Source organism: Bombus pascuorum, chromosome 7, assembly GCF_905332965.1.
Source record: "Bombus pascuorum chromosome 7, iyBomPasc1.1, whole genome shotgun sequence".
NCBI classification, from domain to species: domain Eukaryota; kingdom Metazoa; phylum Arthropoda; class Insecta; order Hymenoptera; family Apidae; genus Bombus; species Bombus pascuorum.
The window spans coordinates 3,615,285-3,640,316 of NC_083494.1; the positions used below are offsets into that span (position 1 = coordinate 3,615,285).

At 31.5% G+C, this 25,032-nt stretch overlaps 2 protein-coding genes and 1 long non-coding RNA gene across 11 annotated transcripts in view; all 3 read right to left on the bottom strand.

The window, feature by feature from the left end:
- Positions 1 to 2,363: 2,363 nt before the first annotated feature.
- On the bottom strand, positions 2,364 to 10,270 carry LOC132909061 (ras GTPase-activating protein-binding protein 2). Of its 2 annotated transcripts, none has more exons than XM_060963645.1 (9): positions 10,017 to 10,270; positions 8,865 to 8,979; positions 8,575 to 8,755; positions 8,061 to 8,435; positions 7,546 to 7,986; positions 7,237 to 7,423; positions 6,869 to 7,128; positions 6,630 to 6,792; positions 2,364 to 6,422 (listed from the first exon to the last, which is right to left on the bottom strand). In XM_060963645.1, exons 2-9 carry the CDS (start codon positions 8,960 to 8,962, stop codon positions 6,274 to 6,276), a joined length of 1,854 nt encoding a protein of 617 aa, XP_060819628.1. In that variant the 5' UTR covers positions 8,963 to 8,979; positions 10,017 to 10,270; the 3' UTR covers positions 2,364 to 6,273. The 2 variants fall into 2 exon arrangements, with proteins under 2 accessions (XP_060819628.1, XP_060819627.1); XM_060963644.1 differs by having other exon boundaries at positions 8,865 to 9,051.
- A 772-nt stretch (positions 10,271 to 11,042) lies between these two features.
- The window catches only part of LOC132908700 (uncharacterized), a 321,053-nt gene continuing 307,063 nt past the window's right edge, over positions 11,043 to 25,032 (bottom strand). The window contains exons 2-4 of the long non-coding RNA XR_009658400.1: positions 11,904 to 14,146; positions 11,611 to 11,715; positions 11,043 to 11,366 (exon numbers count right to left, since the gene is read on the bottom strand). This is a non-coding gene — a long non-coding RNA (uncharacterized LOC132908700). The remainder of the gene's footprint in view (positions 11,367 to 11,610; positions 11,716 to 11,903; positions 14,147 to 25,032) is intronic.
- On the bottom strand, positions 13,719 to 24,781 carry LOC132908694 (RNA-binding protein squid). Of its 8 annotated transcripts, none has more exons than XM_060962921.1 (10): positions 24,488 to 24,780; positions 21,224 to 21,259; positions 20,910 to 20,950; positions 20,586 to 20,713; positions 20,264 to 20,410; positions 20,053 to 20,184; positions 19,734 to 19,959; positions 16,993 to 17,064; positions 14,787 to 14,902; positions 14,497 to 14,588 (listed from the first exon to the last, which is right to left on the bottom strand). In XM_060962921.1, exons 1-9 carry the CDS (start codon positions 24,610 to 24,612, stop codon positions 14,835 to 14,837), a joined length of 975 nt encoding a protein of 324 aa, XP_060818904.1. In that variant the 5' UTR covers positions 24,613 to 24,780; the 3' UTR covers positions 14,497 to 14,588; positions 14,787 to 14,834. The 8 variants fall into 8 exon arrangements, with proteins under 8 accessions (XP_060818901.1, XP_060818900.1, XP_060818905.1 ...); XM_060962919.1 differs by having other exon boundaries at positions 19,692 to 19,959; positions 24,488 to 24,778; XM_060962918.1 differs by lacking the exon at positions 14,787 to 14,902 and having other exon boundaries at positions 13,719 to 14,588; positions 24,488 to 24,781.

A 25,032-nucleotide genomic window follows, 5' to 3' on the forward strand; every position in this document is an offset into this window, starting at 1 on the left:
GGAAGTTGGGACTAGTTTACTAGGTAACGGGTAAGAAACATTTTTGGAAAGTTGTAGCTTTCTACGCATCTTTATTTAAATTTGTAAACACAATTCGAACAATACGTTTTGAAGAGTTATGCCAGCTGTACCTATGCTGAAAATTTTATCGAAGTCGGTCGATACAGAAACGAGTAACAGATGAACAAGAATATGGATTTATTAATTACAGGCCGAAAATCGTAAGAAACAACAATTTTCATCGTTTTTATCCGTCTGTAGCTCATAGCAACGTTAACCGGTTTCGATAAAATCGACAGTACATATATAACTAACATAGATCTACAAAGCGTACTTATCTCAGTTCTTAAACCTTCGTTGCAGTCTCAGATAAGAAACTTATAAGAAGTGACTTATTATTTTCCTCGTGATACTGATCGCCTACAATTTTTAAAAAAAATTTTTTGCGCATCATCTTGTTTATTACGAGATTCTTCCTAACTCGTTAATAGAGTCGTATGGTCTAACCTTAAAAAAATTATTCGGTTCTAAGGAGTGTGCCAATACTTTCGTTCGTGATCGCATCATATTTGCGGTGAACATCTTGTAACGTTTTGTTCAACGACTCGCGAAAGTTTTCCAACGCTTATTTATAAGAAAATTTTTATAACTATATCGTTACAGTTGCGAACGTACTGCATGAAACTTTTCGAAACATATCGTTAACAGGTGGCGACTATTACGACTGTAATAATGAAATTTTTAAGCAATCCAAAAGTGTACGTGAAAGTTACTTTTCTGAGCGAGCATACTCGTCACTCGTATGACCGTGAAGAATATTTCGCACTTATTTGTTCTATTCGCATGTTTGTTCTGTGACACACACGTACGTGGAATTATCTAAATCGTATGGTGTCAGTTACGTTAAGCAGGGATTTAAGCGGTAGACGCGCTCTAATTGGCCGAAAAAATTCGTCTCGATTCAAGTGACTAGTGAGTCGCTCAACCGTGTCGAACGATTTAGAAATTGCGACGATTTAACAAAACGCCAACAGAATGAGCTTAATGGCACGTGCAAGTGTCCTCCGGCATTAACACATGCATTTTCACAATGACCAAAACTTTTCCGATAATATCGATTATGCTCGTTTTTATCTCTTATCGATTATGTCATAAAATAGCTCGTCAAATAACTTGTCCTAAAATAACCTGTTAGTCATAATTTCGAGATATTCACCTAATATGAATTTTGTAAAGAGAGTAGAAAAGACATTGCAATAAATGTCATGCCGAATCGTATGTACGTAACTACGCGTACTGAACTTATTTAAAATCTACCATCACAAAATGCTCATAATTCGGTGAATTTTTTACAATGCAGAATATCTAGCATGACGTAAAACCGCTGTAATTTGAAGTATCCATAGAAAGCGTAACTCCTCGCTCGATATTCTGTGTCTGTGTACTTAGAATTAGAGTTCATCCGCCTACGTGCAATTAAAAAGTAAAATCAATTTGCCGAGTATACCTCGTCGGATCGTCGCGATGTTTTTATAGCAGTTTCGATAAAATGAAACTGTTTGTCCGCTAATTTTTACGTGTGTATATTTTTATACTTCGTACTACGTTACGCCGCTGTTTGATGTTCGAGTAATCAGGTCATGAGGAACTGTATCAAGTGATCGCAAATAAACGTCTACTGTATCTAATGTTCATATAGGAACGAGAGTAAATCAATTTAACCTCTTAATTGAAGTAGTGAAACTTACATATATATTACGATATATATTAAAACGTGTAGTGGGACTTTCGGAAAGATATTTATTTGTTTGCACGAAACGAAACATCTTGTACGAATTCCGATTTCAATGAAGATACAACTTTTACTTGAAGTAATTACGACAGGAAGGATCAAATAATTCATCGTGCTTCAGAGATAAAATTAGACGAGAAAATAATTGGTTTTTGAAAAGAACATGAAATATTCTTCTTTTGATCGTAACGCGTTTGTTCCAATTGTTCCAAAAATGTTCGTGTTTGCCTTGTTATTTACATTCAAGCAAGTCCCTCACTGTATCGCCGCAAATGAAAAGGCTGAAATAGTTTCCCTTCTAGATTTGATTGTTGCGTTTTTCATTGAGAAAAAGTCAATAAGTAGTCGAATGTTACTGATGGAGATTGAGTATTAAGAGAATAAACAACGTCCAAACAAATACTCGGCATTTACTTAAATAAATTAATGTACCATCGTAAACGATTGCAAATAATAAAATTTATTAAACGTTATTACCGCAGATAATCGGTTCTTGAAGCCCGCAGCTTGAACATTTTGTTGATAAAGAAATGGTAAAATATTCCGATAAATAAAGCGATACTAACAGGAGTTGGTAGTAAGGTAGGTATATTATACTAAATGCAAAAAGTTACAATATATTTGATGTTTGTTTTTTTTTTCATTTTCCTTTAACATTATTTCTTTCCTTTTGTCGTAGTAACGTTGACCATGGTTGTACACACAAACTGGCCTGATAGACCGAAATAAAAATGTATACTACAAAAATTCACAACTTATTCGCCATCCTCTAATTATTATATTGTTATAATTATTTGTGTTTCTTCATATTCCTTTCTTCGTTCATTATATTTATCTTTTTTTTATTAATTATTATTATTATTATTAATTATTATTATTATTAATAATCACTTAAAAACGAAAACATTCACACTAAAAATTTGCAGAGCTTTCGTTCAGGTATAAAGAGGTGATCTCGCGTGCACGTGGCTTCTGAACACTTTGTTTTCAATGCGTTTATACGTGAGATGCACACTGATATATATATATATATATATACTGAACGGTACAAATGAACTTACCTAAAGACTGTATATACATATTGAAAATTGAAATAAGAGCAAAGATCGAAGTGCTACATTCTACTCGTCGAGGCTGGAGAGAAAGCTCGTTAAAATACCTAGCCATAAAAATTCGTTATTGTATTCTAACCCTATGATTTAAGAAGGTATAAATTAATCAACTTATTCGATGCATAGAGTTAGTAGCGTGATTGTTTGGACATATAAAATTTTATATATTATTATTTATACAATTGAAAATATCATCGTACGCAGATATAAAAGGCATATCGGTACTTCAAATGAAACAAGCAATTCGCTATTTTACAATGATCTTTTTTAATGGTAAAATTCTTTTACGGATGACAGGACAATTACGAGCATGCTTAGCAAATATTCTAATTTGTCGACGTAACGAACAATGCAGCCAACTGATTACGCGAAATTACCTCTTTATCCATGACCGAGACAAAGCATCATCATCGTGATATAATACAAAAGCAACGTTTTACAAACATCGAATTTTGTTACAGAAAAATTATTCCACTATGTGAAGCTATACTTAACTAACATTACATGTACATTATAGGAAAATTTGTAAAGATAGTAGAATAAACGTCGATCGCCGATGATTCTGCTATATCCCGGACATAGCAATTGTAACGCATTCGATTACAAACTATTGCGGATGTTTAATGTAGACTACGTAACAATTTAATGGATCAATAAGAAAGTAAATAATTACTTCTCACATGTTTTCAGCCTTAATATTGTAGCATTTTGTGGTTTAGTCGCCGTGCACTTTGTAATTTCTGGCAAATTTCAACATTCAGTTAATTTATCACCATCAACATATTGTTACCACCTCTGTATTTCTCAGCACTATTAAAAAACAGTTTAATTTCTGTTCGTCTCCTGTATTTTCATCTGTGCACTCGGGTTAGGGCGAGGTGTATACGTACGAGATGGCACATAAATTACTATATGCGCTACCACTGTTTCACGACGATGGTAGTATTGTATTACTTTTTACTTTGCACTTACGATTCTTCTATATTGTTTCAATGTTGGCTTGACAATTTTCTTCTGATTATACGATGATTTTTAACACGATCACAATTTACAGAAATAAAAGAACAATATCTCCTGGTTTGAAAAAAGGAAAAAAAAAGACACACGTGACGAATAGGCCAGAAAAAATATATTGCCCTGTCTCTAATAATCGCAGGACTCATCTTGCAAACTGTTTCTAGAAATTCGAAAATATTTCTGATGCTTTTTTTTTTTTCTAATAAACACAATTCTCTCTCGTTCGCTCTAGCTCTCTCTCTCTCATCCTCTCGTACTCTTTCTCTCCTCTGTTTTATCTGCCCTAGCACCTTTATACGGACACGTGTCGAAAATACAGATAGGAAAATACTATCTACACATTAGGGTACTTATGAAGATACAGGAATCAAAATATTCCTCAATTCCATCCGGTGATATAGAATAAGTGCACGTGCTGAATTTATCTTCTCCATATAAAGGATAAGTTAGATCGACCATCTAATTTCGCTAAATCGCTGTTATTACTTCATGCTGGTAAAACTATTCGTTCGTAAGATAACGTGTAGATTGAAAAACATTTAAAAGTGTGCCTTAGCGCCAGAGAGCTGACAAAATCTTCGAAAATGAATATTCATATGCCTACTTTTCGATCTAATTATTGATATGGATTATCTAATTATCGAAGAAAAGAGCCAGATTAAAGAAGTTTATAAAATCTTCGTACGAACATTTATCACTCTTGATCGAACTTCGAAAAATTTCTATTTATGTATGTATAATAATTACAAGAATAACACTAATTACGTTAGTAAGCAGGGGAATATTCTTTCATCAATATACATTGTTAATCTTACGAGGTTTTGCACAAAGTCAAGCTAAAATTTTGTGTTGTTATAACGGTACTAGGTCTCTTTGTTTTAGCAGCGCACTGCGAGTTCTGCGATCACCAGAGACTATCAAACTAACAGATGTTAGACAATTCTCAATTAGTTTGTTGTATCAACTATGAAATTATAATTTTGAAATAGCGTCGCCCTCTTTGTATGACTTTGTATGAAAGAAGACAAGAAACAAAAGACCGATAAAAAGAGTAAAGAGAAAATAAGAAAGAGACGAAGACGAACATAAGAAGAAAAGACAAGAGGCTAATACGAAAAGATACATGAGAAATAGAAAAAGGAAATTGAACAAAAAATTAGTAAGTTGGAACAAAATAGAGCATAAGCGACACGCGGATGAATTAGGAAACGGCGAGACCAGCTGCAGTCTAAAGGTACTGCGCCACTATCAATCGATACCGGTCGATTGATAGTTGGCCATGTTTTGTGAAAAAATCGACTGTGTCTTTTTGTATGCGACCACAGAACAGCCGCAGTTCTCTACTCGTTAACCAACACCGACCAACTACACCTATAAACATTATTGCCGACTTTCTACATATAGATGGAACGTTACATCGGCAGTTAAGTAAATTAACTCGAGAGCATATGAAGTATACGGTGATATTCCATAGTTAAAATGATTCGTATCCTCTCGTTTTAATTTCGTTTAGTTTGGCTCGTGACTTACTTATACGACAGCGGAATTCGCACCGCCTATGTCTCCTTAATGCGATTGGCAAACGAAGAAAACTAAAAGAGCGACGTATAACTTTCATGATATTCATCCAAAAGAAAACAAAAAGTACGTTACCGAATCCTAGTTTGACATGTATCTGTATGTGTGTATGATCTGTATGATGTATACTTTTAACACTGTCACTTGCTTTTATATATCGCACACGTGCTACAAAGAACACGAAAGAACTTGGTTCGAGTTTCCTTCTGTCACTCTATCACAAAAATTGGCAACAATTTTGTTTCTTGGATGTTGGCTTCTAAGAAACGTGGGCTACGTATCAGGAGACAAAATACACCCATATTTCTGGAGAGGATATCACGCGTCGCTCTGTTATACGTACATATGCAAATGGATGCAGTTCTGTTTTCATCGTAAAGTCTTGTAAATTGCCTGACGTAGATGTATGAAGGACGAACTCGTAGTATTTATTTCATCAAATATTCAACGAACTAAGTTGAACGTTTAATGAATTATTTTACTAAATCATTGTTCCTTATCCACGAATACGATAAACTTAGCTTAAATGCGATAATCCGATTATCCTACTCGAGTTCGTATTCCATACAGTTTGAGCTGCGTCATCTATAGTTGTTGCTTGACAAACGGTGCAAGCGATGTTTAAGCGTAAAAGAATAGCGCCTTTAATCACGTTGTGTGGCATACGAGATAGTCCTGGATTTTGTGTTCAAAAATGAGGATGGTAATTATATACCGATGACTTGTTCAAGAAGAAAGAAACTGGGAAGTGACCCTTCAATGTTGCTTGAAGTATTAGCGGCGATTTTGATAACTTAAATTGTTGGGATTACCAGACTGCCGCATACCACCACCTCCCCTTCCACCATCACCACCTCGTGAAAATCCTCCACGTCCACCTCTCGTACCATGTTGGCCACCTCTCATCATACCTCCAGGCCCACCTATAAAACAAAGAAATATGACACGGTGGTCACACTTGTAACCATTTTTTAACTGCAATTATCGCAGCGTTTAACATATTTTCCGTGGATCTTAAAAGGTATTAAGGAGCTATTATTCTTTACTTTAACATTTAATTATCGAATTTATATATGCATTTTTACAGCCTTTAAATGTAATTATAAAAATCATCACATGCGTGTGCATACCTGGGCCTCGTTGCTGTTGCTGTTGTTGTTGTTGTCCTCCCATTGCTCTCATATTGCCATCGTTAGAATTCAATCGACCACCGCTACCTTCCATCGTTCTCGGCTTAACCTTCTTTTCTTCCACATTTAGCTTTTGTCCATTTTCAGCAGGATAATAAATCGGCTAAAATTAACGATAAAAAATTAATCCTTTTGTACGTTATATCTTGTATATGTTATATCTATATATAGAAACTAACCAAATTCTGTAACACTTTGCTAACGACTTGTTGATCTTCGAAAGTGATGAATCCATAATTAGGCACTTTTCCCGTGTTATTTCCCTGCGGCCCCTTGCATCTATCATTTGATTTACTGTGTATACGCAACTCTACTACCCTACCATAAGATTCAAATACTTGACGTAAATCATCTTCTGATGCATTGTGCGGTAAATTCCCAAGGAATAGTTGGTGGGCATCACTATATTGACTTTGTCTTGTACCACGACGATCACCATCTAAAGAATTCATTACTTATTCTATAATACTAGTAAGGCGTGTGAATAATGTAAATAGCACGTAGAAAATAAATATCTTTTAACATTGCTAATATGAACTACATTTACCTCGTTGTACTGCTCCTCCTCTCGGAGCTCGCTGTTGCTGATGTTGTTGCTGCTGTGGCTGTTGGTTACTAACTCTATGAGTTTGTTGTTGAGGCGTAGAAACGCTAGTTGTTATAGACAGTGCAGGTCCACTACTAGTTGGATGTAGTGGCGATCTATCGTCTAAACGCAAGTTCGTCATTGGGGGCTGAGAACAGATGTTACAAAGTAGTTTATATCTATACTTTGTCGAGATCTGATTTGTATAAATTACACAATAAGCAAAATCTTAATCGTTAAAAATAACCATTACAATAATAAAATACATACTGGTGACATAGACAATTTGGGAGCTTGAGGACTAGTAGCACCAGTAGTACTCGGGAATGATTTCACAAGATTAGCGTATGTTTTCGGCCCGCTACTAGTCACACTTGTATTTGCCACTTGATGTTCTGGTTCGGATTCTTGTACAGAAGCGGTAAACGTTTCAGCCTCAGGTTGTTCACGGCTCTCATTTGATTGAGCTTGCGGCTCATTTTCTGTTTGTTGTTGTTGTTGTTCGGCTGCAGGCTCCAGTTCCGTTTCTTGTACAAATTGTGTTTGTGACGTAGGTTCAGTTATATATTGGTGCTGTTGTGCAGGTGGTGGAGGTGGTTGTTGTTGCTGCTGTTGTTGTTGTTGTTGCTGTGGTGGTGGTGGTTGTTGATTAATTAATGGTGCTTCTTCATGAACCGAACCATTTAACACCTGTTGCATTACAGGATGTACCTGAAATAACATATACAATGCACAATATAGTACACAATATTATTTAAATAATTTTATTTTAGGATGAAACTAACATGAGTCTGTTGCGGTGGTGGTGCATAGTATATTTGTTGCTGTTGTTGAAGCACAGGTTGTTGTGCGGGAATAAGCGGAGGTTGAACTTGAGGTTCAGTAGATGTAGCTGGTGTTGAAAGCTGCTGTCCACGATTTTGATGTTCATCTTCCTCTGGTTCAGAACGCACTCCCTCCTCCCCTTCCCTCTCTCCAGGCTCACCTACACCTCCTTCCACACCACCCACATCTGTTTCTTCTTCATCAGGAAAGATCAAATCTTGGTAACGAAATATATCATTATGTACATAATATGTTTTTGGTGCTTGTATGGCTAACACAAATGTTTGTGTAAAACGACGCATTGGTTGTCCAGCATTAGATAGTTCTCCTGATACCTACAATTCATATATAATTCAATTAATACAAATAAATTTAGTACGTATTACTCTTATAATTTGTAGTATTAGGTACTAATTAATACCTTAAATGGATATAAAAAGATTTTTTATAATTTCTGTTAATACTGTCACTTACTTGCACGACAACACCATTTTCAAGAGTGAGCTGTGAATCAACTTGGCTTATTTTGGCATGGCAGTCTCGGAAATTTAGTTGTTGAATTTTCTGATGTATTTGCTTTTGACCAATTGCAGGAGTCGATTCTCGATTGGAATCTAATCCTCCATGCACAAAGGATGAATGTTGATTATAGAATCTGCAATAATATTAAATATAATACAAAAATATTTTAATTTTGCACTGTGGCTTTTTCAACATCTTTTTTACATTTAAAGAGGTATTTCTTCTCTCTTTCTTTCAATTACCTATGAAGATGTGCAGGAGCTTGATTAAGTAAAGTATAATATTGTCGGACAAATTCACGACCGACATTCTGCGGAGAAGGGGATGCCTCCATGACCATTTTCTTATCCCTACCGTCTGAAATAATACTTTGCTTAAATAGCAACAGAAATTTTATGTAGTAATTATGAAAATTGGAAGCTTAGATGCCTGTAACAAAAAAAACATACCTGTAATGTTTATAGATGTATCATACTATTTGTGTACATAAATTATATCTATCTATTTTTTGTTACAATATAAGTATAATAATGTATAAATATATGTATCGTTCAAAGAAAAACAGGTTAAATTAACTATGTATGTATTGTAAAAGGTACACAATATACTTAAAACTACATTAATGTTTACATATTAAATAACTTATCGCATTTATATATAAACATAAAATAAACATAGGAACTAAATATTGGAAACAAATACAAAATATGATGAGATAAAAATTGTAAATATGCACATCAATCAAAGTGGCTATCTATGGATATCACATGAAAGTGTGCTTGGATTAAAAATGGTCATAAATAAAATATTTTTCTGAAGTAATTGATTCATCAATCGAACCTATAGTATTTTTATTAAGATTGATACAATAATCCTAAAAAATAAATATATGAGTGTTAAAACATGTAATTTCAGTAATTTGTACATTAAATTGTAATCAGGCGCGTGTAGTCTAGTCTTAATAGAACATGTGCTCGCGTAAGTACAAAAATAACAGGAATCTTTGTTGCAAAGCAGTTACTTAAAAATAAAAAACCGTAGATCATCTCTCAACTCGTGTGCTGCGCGAAGTGCGAGGTCGAGGGCAAGGGGGCCGCCCGGTTGCATGAGCAAGCATGGCGATTTTTCTTGATCTAAGAAATGGTAACGCTAAGCTCTCAATATAAAATTTTAGCAAAATGTTTCGATAAGTAACATAAAACATGAGTATCAAAATGTTCAATGATTTGAACAATAATTTACGAGCAACAAATATCGCTAATTCATGAACAATAGATAGCACTTTTCACAGTCTCGTATCATGCTTGCCTTCCTGGTTCGTTCCGAGGTCTTCTCTGTGAGAAGTCGGATGAAAGAACATCGGCAAAGCCGATCTTATGGCGTTGTACACTCACCCAATGGAACCACTTATGCGTGACACAATTCACTGCTTTTCCCGGCAAAACGAGATGCTGCGACGAAAACAGAAAGTTTCTATGAGCAACAACAGTTCACAATAATGTTAATTATAAAAACAGTTCAATGTATGAGTCCTCCAAGCACCTTGATGTCAGCACATGCAGCGGAACCTGCACAGAAGCACCGGTCGTATAAAGATAAACGACTCTCTTACAAAAGCCAAGACCTTGCTCGTGCTGTGCGGGTTTTACAGGAACTACATCATCAATCGAACAAATTCCAGAAGGGCATTTCCTTGAGTATACTACGTCGTTGATTGGCTATTTCAGTTCTGCTATGAAAACAGCCAATTACAATTTAGATTAAATAGAAAAATTCTGTAGACAAATAAACGTGCTATTGGTCCAATAATACGCTCCGTTCTACTGTAACTTATACGTTATTGGATGATTTATTAAATGAGTTACTTTGGAATTATAGTTCATTCCAAAGTATAAATTATTTTAAATAGACAAGAACAATACAATTAAGTGACATGTTTATTTGTTATATTGAAAATATGTTAAAATTGCGAATAAAATGATTATATTAATTATAAGTCTTATAATTTATTGTTTTAAATTTTTACTATTTCTTTTACCTATATTGTATGTATGATAAATAAACACAGTTATCTTCTACCGCCATCTGATGATAGGGCATCAAACTATATATTTAGTGTGTTGGATGTAAATTAATTAATTTGTGTACATATGCTTTTTTTATAACAAATATAAAAATATTCTTTCATTCACATTTTACACATAAATAGGAAATCAATATACACACATATGAAAGATGGGTATAAGAAAACGTTTCATAATAAAGTTCATTAAAATATCACTTTTACCTTTTTTTCTTGAAAATCTATTTAAACACTTTTATGTAGTTATTATTGGAAACACATTATTTGACAATAAATAATTACATAGAATTATAAAAACATAATACAAAACTATGTACATATATACGCAGATAAATCATATTGTAAATATTCTATTAAGGACTAGATCATCTAAAAAGTTAATATCTTTCTCGATGCAAGCTTAATTTTCTGTTGGTCCAAGAGACATTATTTTAACAAATCTTAAATGACTTATATTATTTATTACTAGATATACTTCAAATTTACATGTTTTAGGATTTATCAGCAACTATTTCCATTTCTCTATCTTCTGACATTTGTAGAGTATGACTTTGTAATCTGGACAAACTCTACTCTTTCAGAATGTATCATTTTGCATGCAGTACTCGGTTTTCTTCAAGCACAAACATATCACAAAAAAGATATCTTATTTATTCAAAGTCTTGCTCCAAACATGGATAATAAGTTAAACTGCTTATTAGACAGGCTCTGTATGTTATTTGCAAAAAGATAATAGCATACTAGAAACTGTACATTAATAAGATATATTTTTTTTCTATTGTTTTTATTTAAAATAGGACATTAATAATAAATCTGCTGACAACAGAAAAATGATGTAAAGAAAAGAGATGTATAAAAATAAAGCAGGTTTGAAATTAAAATTATAAAAGAAATTTTATATGTACAATTTGTTTCTAAAAATTAATTGAAATACGCTAAACATTGCTAGGCTAAACAAGGCATCGTAAATGCTAATCACTTGGTATCTCCAGTTAGGATTGTGAAATATCCTGAAATATACAGTGATGAAAATAATGTATTGAAAATTACATACTATTATATATAGATGTAAATTAAAATTATGTCAAAATAGGGTAGTAAAGAAGGGTGATACAATAGTAAAGAACATATATATAAATTCGTTTATTTAGAATTTTTACAAATTTTCACTACATATATTTTTGCATTAATATTATACATTTTCATTTATGTTTCTAACAACACAATAACGAAATTCATTTGTTATCGACCAATCACCGATCGTTCACCACACATGCGCAGTATCTCGTTACGACATAAGCTTAAGCCCAATAGATCTGTACTCCGTCTTTTTAATTCCTAAATTCATGATATAGTATGTAATTTTTTTTATTACAATACATATGTTTAATGCTATTGTAATGCTACGATAGAACGGCTGGAAATACTATTGTAATTATTTTTAGATACTGACAAATGTAGTTTCATTTTATTGTACGTTCACTGCAGATTAAATATTTAAAAATTATAACCTATGGAAGATCGCCAAATAACTATTAACCGATTATATTTTTTATAATGTGATGAATATATATATTCTAGCTTCTTTCCATGTCATATAACTTTGGTATCCTATAAATATAATTAATAATTGATAATGATAAATGAATGCGATCTCATGTACTACAATACAAATAACTGGGTATCGTTAATCAATCAAACACATTGTTAGAACAAAATTATTTGATAATTACTGCAAGATAATGCTATTAAATCAGAAACGATATAAGAGACGTTCTTTTAAATGTGGTACAAGTGTGAAATACTTTATATATATATAATGTGTATACACATACACATGTAACACTAGGTAGTACCTGCATCAAACTTTATCAAGACAAGAGTTCCCAATATTTGCGAGACACAGTTTTTAAATTCATGCTTTTAACGATTTAGTTGTATTATATTTTTTAATGTTCGAAATAAAATAATTGTTACATTTTAAGGTTTAGTAGTAATAAAACAAAGTATTAGAATACATAATATATTTAATTATATAAAGTACACAAATGAAAAGCTTTCATAAAATTTACATACCAAAGAATTTTTATAAATAAATAAAAGAAATTTAGATTGTTCTGTGAAAAACTATGATGAACATCTATGCCATATTACATTTAATCTAATTCTTCATGCCTTTCTACAAATAAATTTCATGATATGATTTTATGTATATTTATAGTTCCAATTAAATTTTATAAAATTATACCTGACATGAAAGTTGTTCAAAAATTCTTTGATTTGTCTTAACAACCAAAATATTTCGCAACACAGAACGAAAGTATCAAATTCCCCATTTTATATATACATCAAGATAGAAATTCTTTTTTACAATTTTAATACAAATTAATAAGAAAAGATTTTTACTGAATATGATACATGGAAAACTATATATAAAATTTAATAACTTAAAATGTATACTTTTTTTAGTGAAAAATTTAGTTTAAATATAGCTTATTTTCTATAGTTTAATGTCAGACAATAGGACTTTATACAATACTATTTACTTAAAACGTTTAATATTGTTAAGATTGCGTTTTGTACATTTCGCTTTAACTGTGAAATTAAAAAAAAGGCAACACTATTTTTTGTCTAATTTTTTTAATGTAATACTTTTGTGACATAGAACAGTGTTGAATTTGAGAAAAATACAATATTTTCTTTTAGTTTAAAAATCTTATTACGATGTTTTTTGCCTAGAATGAAACTATCAGTATATAAATATAATTGTATGTATGTGTTCTTGAGTGTAGAGTAAAAACTGAAAGAATATCTAGAGCTCGATGCACGTACTGTGGTAGAATCAGCAAAATATTGTTTGTAATACAAATTCACTAAATCTTTGTGTCAGTCTTATTTAAATCTAATGTATAGATGTTTATCACTATATTTTAAAGAAGTATTGTGTACATATTGTTTTCCAAAAATTAAATTATTAGGATCGGTTAACACAAATACAAACATACGCGGTATATATTATGTACACAAAATCAATTTATTTTATCCTATTTTTCTTACCAATAAGGAAGCAATAATCTTTTTACCTCATTTCATACCTCACACAATCATTATAAACAATTCGGTACTTTTCATTTTTGTCTCATCATAGCCGTGTAAAAAGTACATTGCCTGCTTACTTTTCTATAGTGGTTTTCTTCTTATTAAGTTTAGTTTATAAACAAATTATAATAATCTTATTGTTAAAAATAGGGACGTAGGTATTTCTCAGTAGTCCCAAAAGATGAATGAGAAACTTGATTCTTCCTAATATATCTGTATTTAAATTATTTCCTATCATCTTTTGCTTTCCCATTTGCACAAAAATATTACGTTACAATACTTCATTGTAAGGCATTTCGTCTATACGTTTGGAATAATTATCACGCCAGCATTTATATCATTCTATAATTGTATTAACATAGAATATTAATAATTTACAAACGTATTGCGATGTGATATTGCCTTACGCTGAATAACGTAACGTACAATAACGGTAAAAAAAATTCATGATAAATAAGATGAAATGAGACAGAAGACCAATGTAAAATATGAAGTATTTTTCACTTTGTACAAAAGGGTAAACGAGAGATGGAAGAAAGCATTGTGTACCTATATGTATATATATATAATATATATATGTATATATGTTTGCTTTTGTTGTCTTGTTAATACAGATGTATTGCTAGACGCAAAACGTGAAGCTATTACAGTTTTTGTCGTGATTCCTGATGATTCATTTTATTTTGCGGCAGTAGTCTGCGTTGTTGAAAATCTTGCTGAAAGTGGCGTGGTTTAATGGAATGATGATTTAACGAGTTATGAGATTTGTGGATGGACAGGAAACCTGAAAAGAAGAATAAATATTCAAATGTATTGTACTGTATTGTTTGTGTATAATATTTATATTACATCTTTTTAAATATTTTTACTATGTAACCACATGAAACCATTTTGCTAACATTAAACATAAATGAGATTGGAAAAGGAAGAGAAAGGTTGTTGAGACTGAACTTATAGATGTCAGGAAGCTATGATGACTCACCAGCGGTTACAACGCGAATTGCATTGCGGTCGCAATGAATGATTTCCATTAATAGGGTTGGTGCCTTTGGTTCTGACGACCACCTCCCCTCTGCTTTCCGCCGTAGCCTGAGCCTCCTGAAACAATATCCACGATGTACGTTAGTCCAGCAACTTGGATATATATCCCCGCTTTCTTCCTCCCGCCGTTTTTTTGAAGAAATTACAAATTATTGATCACAAAACGATTCATTTGCAGAAATTACCGCACGCACACTTCTATTAATAACAGAATAAAGTACGAAACAATATATAAAGATAAAGACTAACGTAATGGATATAAAACTACGAAGAATCTACATAAGAGGCTACAGGCTAAGGTAGTAAGCTGCAAGGCTGCGTTCTGATTCATACTCTCCTTTTCTCCTTACACATTTCTGGGATCTGCATATGCTGAAATACTGAAATTTCCATATTGCGATACTGTGTACATTCTTAAACAAATTTCAAATTACTTAAATAATTTACAATTACTTCACTAAGGCTTTACTTTATACTTATATTAATAGTTCTTATATACTATTACCAAAATATAATTTATAGATATATCATTAATATCATAATAACAATTTGTTGTTTTTATCAAATAACCAGAAATGTTTAAGGTTAAGGATATGAAAAATGAAATAAAGATGAAAATGGATTTAATACCAGCATGAAAAATTTCAACTATTCATTTTTCTTTGAATTTTAATATGCACCATATTGTACGCATGAGATATGACATGCTTTTATATGTAAGATATATATATTTCATTTATTATTCTCAAAAATATATCTTCTATATATCTTACATATATCTTTCAGATATATAAATTTCACACACACATACATATATACGAATGGTGTAATGACATTTTAGACTTTGAAATGATAACACAATCACTTGGAAAATCTTATTAGTATACTAGAAATATATATCGATTACTCAGAATGATAAATTATATATACTCTTAAAAATTATGAAACTATCTCAATATATAGAGAGAGAAACTCTCTCAACACTTTCTTTAACCAAAATTTTATTACTAATAATACCAAAATATTCTAGTATTTACACATGGATATTAAGACCTATGAATTTATGAAATTGTATGATTTTCTAAATAAAATTTCTTGTATATTACAATTACATAGTTTGTGTTAATTGAAAAAGTATAGACTACATATATATTAACACATTATTTTCTTTCTTCTTAACCCATTTACATCGAAGTGTTGCGATTGTCTTCTATCACCAAGCGCGGATTATTTCGACATCGGACGACTGTCTTCCATCACCAAGCGCGAATTATTACACGCGCTGCGATTGCTTTTTATTTCCATTTTAATCTAAATATTTTTTTTAAAATAAACAAGTTTTACTTTTTTCCTTTGTTATAAAGATTGTCTACCAATCGTTTTGAACAGTAAATTTTCGATAAACTCTATGAAAAGTTCAGATGTCATTTACTGCACCTACGACCGACTGCGCGTGGTGATAGGGACCAGTCCTCTTAATTAGAACCATGATGCAAATAGGTTAAAACTATGATATATCAATGTCTTTCCTAGTTTGTTCTTAATATATATGTGTAAACCAGGAATTAATTTACAATAAATTTTTCTTATTTAATTAATTTCTATTCAATAAAATGATAAATACTTTTTCATGAATTTATAATTTGAATTATCCTTAAATAAGTATGATACTTATACAATAAAGTATATATAAAAGTGTAAGATAATATTTCTTTAAACATTATCTTTTAAAAGCGATTAAAGAAAATAAGACAATATATTATAAATATTGAGAAATAGAAAAAAAGCTATTTCTAAAAATATGTGGAAGGAATGGAGTATTTACATTTAGGTTACACAATAGTAAATATTTATGCATTTAATAATGTATATCAGTAATTGCTGAAAATTCATTATTCTCATTAGTATTGTAACTATAAAAATAAAATATCAATTTCATATGCTCACACGTACATGTACACACATACTTAGAGAAAATAAAGGGAAATGATGATGAAGGATAAACATAAACAAACATAGAAGGTAAAGTAATGGTGATGAAAAATAATAGATGAAATGAATGTGAACTTAGAAAGTGGATTTCTGCTAACAAAGTAGGGCACGTTTGGGAAAATACAAAACAATAGAGAAGGAACGCTAATGCGTACCTTTACCGCGTGCACCACCGCGCCCACCACTGTAGCCACCATCGTAACTACCACCGCCATAGCCATAGCCGTCTGCGTTTCATGGAACACACGGTATAAGAGACAAATGGGGTCAGTATTAACATGGACCGGCAATTGTGTATAGTATAATATATCAATGATACCAATAAAAAATATCGCCGGTACACAAGTATGTAACAATTATGTAAAAAGATCTTAGTAAATTTAAGCTTTAAAATTAAATATTCTCGAAAATATAATTTTAAATATTATATTAAATTAATATTTATATATATATTATACGAATTTTTTAAAAAATACTACTTAATAATATTAAAAAATAATTATCTTCCAAAGGGTTCATTGTTTGCACATCTAATATATAATATAAGTGCAGAGGCTGTTCATAAACTTATGTATCAAAAAAGATTACAATTGATTTTATTTACCGTTAACACGAAGTGGCATGCACTTAAATTTCTTTGCGACAAGAAAGTTTAGTGTAATAATTGAATTATTTGCCACAGTCCCAGGAAAAAAGTGTGTGCAGGGTCGAACACGCAAATAGATAAATATAAATTCAATGTGGACTTGCTATTGTGTTTTTCAACATTTACTCTTATTTGGCATATGCAAGAGGAAATAATTTTATAAATTGGTTTATAGTGTAAAAAATGTTTCGCAGTTTTAAATGATTCTGTTCGTTTTATCTCATAAATGAACTAAAAGTCATGCTAAAAACAATGGAACATAATTAATAAAATAGATCAAACACAATGATTGCAAGTATCGGTAATTTATTATTGTTGAGGAGTGTATTAGTTTTTTTATGAATGAAGTGGTTATGTGAAATGTGGAAATATGTGAAAGCATGCATATCAGGAAACGTGGCAGGACTTGAAAGCAAGGATTGGAGGTTTAATATTCCATATCATACGACATTATCCTGTATAGTTTTGCTTTAATGTTCTCCACACATTTCAAGTTCACATATAACTATGTTACAGTGACTGCGTGTGTTTTGAAGTCAGCGAGTCTGCAGAACTTATAGTAAAGATAAGAAATGTAAAAAAAATTAATTTATTCCACGGATTCACAGACATCAATCAGTGAACGTATGAAATTAGTACTCTTATGTACATTTACTGAGTGAAATTATCTATTACAATATTCATATTGTTTTATCTATTGATAAATTACTAAAAGAAGTTAATTGAAATGTTTATACACTATTTACCAATTAAATATACGTAAAGAAATTAAATTTCTTTTGAAAATACCACATTGAACTATAGTAATTCTTAATCATCTTCACACATTCACTGTTACATATTATATGATATCCTGCTTTTTTGCGTTTAATGTGGTTCATATGTATGTGTGTATATATATGTATATATAAGTCAAATATTAATAAGGCATTAAAAAGTTTAACTTAGGAAGTTGTTAAAATCAATAAGTTAGTTGATCACAGCTCAAAAACAGCCAACCCTCTGGAAGTAGGGATTTACTTTTCGGATTATGCTTTTTTATTCATGCGCAATAAAATTTTCTTTTATAACCAAAAAAGGGAAAATATGCATTATACATACTTATAGATAAAAGAACATAATCCGAATGTACATCCTACGTATCTGAGCTGCTGGTTTACTTTCTTAATTAGTTTCGTATTTAATTTTAATTCAGAAATATCAACACTCAATAGACAATAATATTTCAATAATATTAATAATATTCGTAAATAATCAATAAAAATAAGTTTAATGTAAATAATTTTTAAAGTCAAGATATCGCTGATCTGCCCGCAAACCAGCGCTCAATTTTCAACATTAGTCATAAATGTAATATATCACATCAATTTTATATCATTTCAAAATATAATTTAGTCATATAATACTAAATTAGTATTATATTATGTTGTGTCAAATGATTTAAAGTTATGTAATATAAATAAAAATTTTCTATAAGATTTTACATAAAGCAAAATTTTATAGGAGGTATGGGTAATTAAAACTTCGTGTCAGGTAATTTTGAAAACCTTCTCGACATCTGATTGTTATTTTTAAAATTCGTCCCATATGTATATGGCTTAAAACATTTACTTTGAATATAAGTTATCATTTTTAATAATACTATGATGAACTCTAGAATTTATTAATTTATTTAAACTTATATTTGCTAATATTGTTAATTAATATTTATTAAGTTACTTCACAAAAACTCAATTATTTACTGTTAATACTAATCAATTCTAAAACAAATATTGTGCTGAACTGTTTGTTTAACAGGAAATATATTTTACATTCTATAAATTAAATAGCTTTCTAATTTCTGGTAAAAGAGAAACTGTACTAATATTTGTTATATCGAATGATTTGTTGAATATCTAAAATCTGTTATTTCAACATATACGTAACATTATTGAATTTTAAAAGATTTAATGAGCTGAAATTTTACCATAGATTTATATAACTTACGATAAAAAATAAATTAAATGCACAAGGAAAGAAGCTAAGACAACAAATATAACAATGGCAATAATTTTAATATTACGTTTGTTTACCAAATACATTGGGACGATAGCAGTAGAGAATTATCTGCTATTGATTATTATAAAAAAGAGAAATTAAATTCTTCAATATAATCCTACACAGCGATAAGCGCGTGTAAGTTCTTTTAGTAATAATCAATAAAATTACCGTATCCACTGTAGTCGTAACCACCATAGCCGCCGTACCCACCGCCGTAATAATCGTAGCCTCCTCCGTATCCATCATAGCCACCGCCATAACCGCCTTGACCGTAACCGCCGCCATAACCACCTCCGTATCCGCCTTGGCCCCAGCCGCCTTGACCGCCAAAACCGCGACCTCTACCTCCTCTACCGCCACGGCCGCCTCGACCTCCAGCGCCACCACGCATTCCTCCCATACCATCTGGTTTAGGTGTTGCTTTCTTTACATCGACCTATTTAATATATTGAAATGCATTAGTTGGATCGTCAATGTGTATAACATTTTATTTTAAATTAATTATTTTATTTATTGGTATAAAACGTACCTCTTTACCATTAATTGTTTGCTTAGGAGTTTTCAGCAATTCGTTTACAACTTGTTCAGATTCGAATGTAATAAAGCAGAAACCTTTCCTCTGGTTCTTTGTCTTGTCAAATGGCATTTCTACCTCAACAATCTGTAACATTTAATTTCATTGTATTTTTTTTCTAATGAGCATAAACATTTATGATAAATAAAAAAACTAAGATACTTACTGTTCCAAATTGAGAAAAGAAATGCTTGATATCATCATCTGACAATTCTGTTGAAAGACCACCAACAAAGACTTTGCCATGTCTAGCCTTTGCTTTCTTAGGATCAACTTTCTTATTGTTAATTATATGATCGCCGGCTGCCATGATCTGAAACATAAATAATCTCCATGAAGACTCATTATTTAGAATTCGCATGATTAGTCCTAATATCTTATCTTCAGCAATTGGAATTACATCAAATACAGTCAGTAGCAGAACTGGATATGTTTATCATCATATCAATTTTACTTTAATATGTAACTATTGGTTTCATTAATTTTACCTTATCTAACGATTCTGCTTTAGCAAAAACGATGAAAGCAAATCCACGCGACCGTCCGGTATTAGGATCTGTTTTGACATTGATGCTTTCAATGTCTCCATATGTACCAAAATGATCCCTTAATTCCTCTGTAAATTAATGTTTATTTAAAAATGTTAGTTATTGAATTCTTTAATTTATACTACTAAATTTATAATATAAAAACTCAGTATTAAATCTAGTCTCATATGACTTATCATCTGAAGGTGTCCTAAGTAAATAACATCATAGTTTGTAAAGAACTTGCAAAGAACTATAATTCTTAAAATGCAAAATAATACTCACTGTCTGTAGTCTCCCAGCTTAATCCACCGACAAATAATTTCCTGTAAAAATAAAAATAAAATAAGATTTGAATTAAATTAAATAATTTTTTTATGAAAATAAAATAAAATATTAATTTTTGAAATTTTTCAAAATTTTGTACTTGCATAACTATTCATTTATAAATAATTAAATGCTAACAACTTAAATTTTAATTTGTACATCTTACAATGTGTTTAAAGCTATTATAATGCAAAAACTGTTTGGGAAACATTTATTTTCATTTTCATGTGCAAATTAGAAAGCAAAGAAATAATAATGAAAATAGAATGTACCTATCATTTAAAGAATCCTGATTACCCCCGGTTGACCTGCAAAGCAATGTAGTGTGTTATTATGACGATCTTGAAATTTATATAAATTTTTAGGACTAAGGTTGAAGCAAAAATTTAAGTTTTGTTACAAATTATTTCCATTTATATTTGAAAAAGGAGTTTGACTTGACCCCTGGAAAAATTAGAATAAACGTTAAAATATTAAAATTTAATATTGACAATATATAAGAAATGCAATAGTAGTATATCATTTGGAAAAAGGGCACTGGATAAACTTTTAAAGACATTTTGGTAAGGAATTTTATTTAACAGGTAATGTATGCAATTTATTAAATGCTTCTTATGTATATAAATATAAATATATACTCATGTATAAATGTAATCTACAATTGATTAAGTGACCTACATTAATGTCTACTTTAAAATTTGGAAGAATAAATAATTTTGCAAAACTAAAATTATCTTAATTTCATAGTTATGGTATTAATAAGGACACAAAAATACCTAGAATAAATTAACTCACTAATACAATCTTATATGAAAATTGTGCGTTTATCCTTAGTAAGAAACATAGGATTATATGAAACAACCATCAGAAGACTGCTTTGCACACCACATAGACCTTGATTTGAACTTCAGATAGATGTGTTTATCAACAAAAATTAAAGGAAAAAACTTGGAAAAAAGTAGATATGTAAAAATTAACGCATTGAGAGAGCAAAGTACTTTTCACAACGTTCATGTGAACTCGAACAATAGTTATAACTCCAGTTGACATACAGCTGCTCCTAAAGGAAATAAGATTTAACTTTTCCAAGTTGAACTCTGACTGCTGATTGGCCCAAAGAATTGACATATGGTAGATAGACTGCAACTCTATTAAAAAGCTAAAAAAATTGTTTCCACATTACAAGTTAATGATGGTCACTTCTTGATACTTTTTAAATATCTATATATGCACACAATATTTTATGTTTATTTATAGTATATTTATATATATAGTATTTCTCTCTCTTTGTTTATTCATCAGCAAAATATTATATTTCAAGTCCTGATATACTTTTCAGCCTTTTCATATACAAATATAACAAGCTGCAATATTTTTCACTTTTCTGGCAGTGTGATGATAGTTGTCTGTACTTAGATTGATCTTTTCATATATCATCTAGGGCTGGTGATAAATACCGTAGGCACCAGTCACTCGCCGGTAATCAGTTGTTGGTCGGGTCACGGTTAGCCGGTTGCGAGCCGCCCGCCATAATCGCACTGGGTCGTTTGCCACCTGCAGATCAAGCCACATAAACTGGGTTAATGGCATTCCGACCTATCGGAGTTTTTCGCTTTGGCCCTAGTGACTCTGTGCTTTGATCACGCCCAAACAGCATTGACATCTGATCAGAAATTACTCTACGCGTGACCCAGCAGGCAAGTGTATGTCTGTGCGAGACTTATTGATCTGACGTAATTGACTCGACTTCCAGTGCTTGTGTTGTGACGAAACATGACGGACTTGAACTTGACGTAGACTTCTCACAATAATTCAGACTCAGAAGTCAATCATAAGGCTTCACGGTTCAGTTCACAGATCCCAGGTAAGCGTACATATTGTCAATCATGAAGAATTGACTAACCAGAATTCTGCTGCAATGAATCAATGAGGAAGACTCAGCTGGCCAAAAATGCATTTCAAAGTTTATGCTCTATAAAAATATTACAATTATTATTTGTGTAATATGTAGAAATTTTTATCATTGATGAAATCACAACTTGTCTTTATCAATTACAAAACTAGAATAGAATTAACTAGGAAGGAGAGCAGAAATAAGGAGTTTACACAAAATTACAAAATTTTAAACAGATAAACGTATACCTCGCAACAACAGCACATATAAAGTTATAATATCTATAATTCTTATACGTATAGTTACCTTATCATAATTTTGCAATAAAGAACATGCAATACTTAATTTTCTTTTTATTTTTACTTGTATATTAAACTGATATAACAAACAAGGGAATGCCAGTTTTCAGTTATTTATTTTTGTTACCTTATGTATAGATATCACGTCCCTCAACACACATTTGTACTTTCATTATGGGTGAGAGGAAGCATACCTCCAAATTCTTCGTACCTTATATATATAACGATTTTATATTTTGTACTCAACATTTATACAACCTTTTGTAACATAAGAATTTGAAAATTCATACATATTTTATTAAATTTGAAGGTTACATCTTCTTTCCCGATATCAATTTAAGTAGTTCTACAAGTTACAATCTAAAGTAGCTTACCCATTTTGCAAAAACATACCCCAAACTATGTAAGAGTTTGTGACAATCCAAAGCTGTAGGGATACAAAGAAAAAAAAGTCGAATCCCTTAGGTATAGAACTAAAAATGCTGTGATAATAGTAAGAGAATAAGAACGAACGTACAATGCGATATAAAATATTTACATAGACTGTGTCCGTACATCAACATTGACATCTAAACTCGTCGATGAGCAAATCGTCCAGCTTGAGATCTCGTTACGCTGAAAAGGGGGAAAGGCAAGGTGCTGTGCCCACCAGCCACCAAAAATCCTTATAATCTATTAATATTTCTAAATATCACGACAATACTAAATAACCAATAATTATTGCGCATTACCCTCCCTGAATAATCTACATACTCATATTTACGTAATATGTATATTATTTAGTGTTTTGGTTTGACGCATAAATGCGTGTTGTGTGTGAAAAACACGAGGACGTGATACGATATGTAATGGTAACAAAAAATTGAAAAAAGCGAGCCCAAGCAAAGTGTATTAAATCTATGCATGGAGTTCCTTGGCTTGATATAAAAAATTGATTTTTCTGTGGGTTTACTTTACAACAATGCGTGGGCGCGCCCTTTCTAAACTTGCGGCCGGCATTCCTTTTAATTTGACCGACTCACTTCCTTTTCTTATTTGTTGTTTCTTTTCGAAAAAAAAGATTGATACCTAGGATTTCTTTATACTGCAGCAATACAAAAGAAGTTAACTGCAATACTAGGAACGCTCGCTTTAGAATCGATGGGAACGGATTACGATTTTCGGGATCTCGCGCATCCGCCATTTTGTCATCGCGACAATCGTATCGCACAAAGCAACTCTCGTTTGGAAGCTTTACTAGATATTCCCGCGCGTTCAAAGTACCAAATGAATCGAAGTCGATAGTTTCGTAGAACAACGATTGATTTAATTGCAAGATCGAAATTTAAGACGAAAAGGGTTACCTGTCCTCCTGTGATTCTTGGCCATTTTCTGCGGCGTCCCCGCCGCCGTTCTCTGCTTCGCCGTTCTGCTCGAAGTTTTGATCGGCAATATCTTCGCTGAAGTCCTTGTTTTCCTGATCGGCCATTATTTGTTATACTTTTTTTTTTATTCTAATAAAACACTTAAAACACAATTATAAATCGCGCTTTAACAAATAATTAAATACACTACACGAGCTAACAACACTCTCACGTCCGTACTGATCGCCCGTCGAATGGAGAAGGAAGAGGTACGACTTGCGCTCCGTTTGACTCAGGAGATTCCGCGCAAAGCATCATGGAATCTCTTTTACTTCCCCCCTTGCAACTCTCTCAGCCAATCAGTTTTCATCACACAGTATCGTACCTAGAACTCCCAATGCCAGGTTAGTTTGCACTTTCCAAAAATATCACGTTACTTTCAGCGTGCTATAATTATATATGCATAGCATTCAAGAAAAGAGAATTAATATTTTTTCTGTAGCATTGTGCACGTCGTTTAATCTTTAATATCTGGTTTTTCAAAT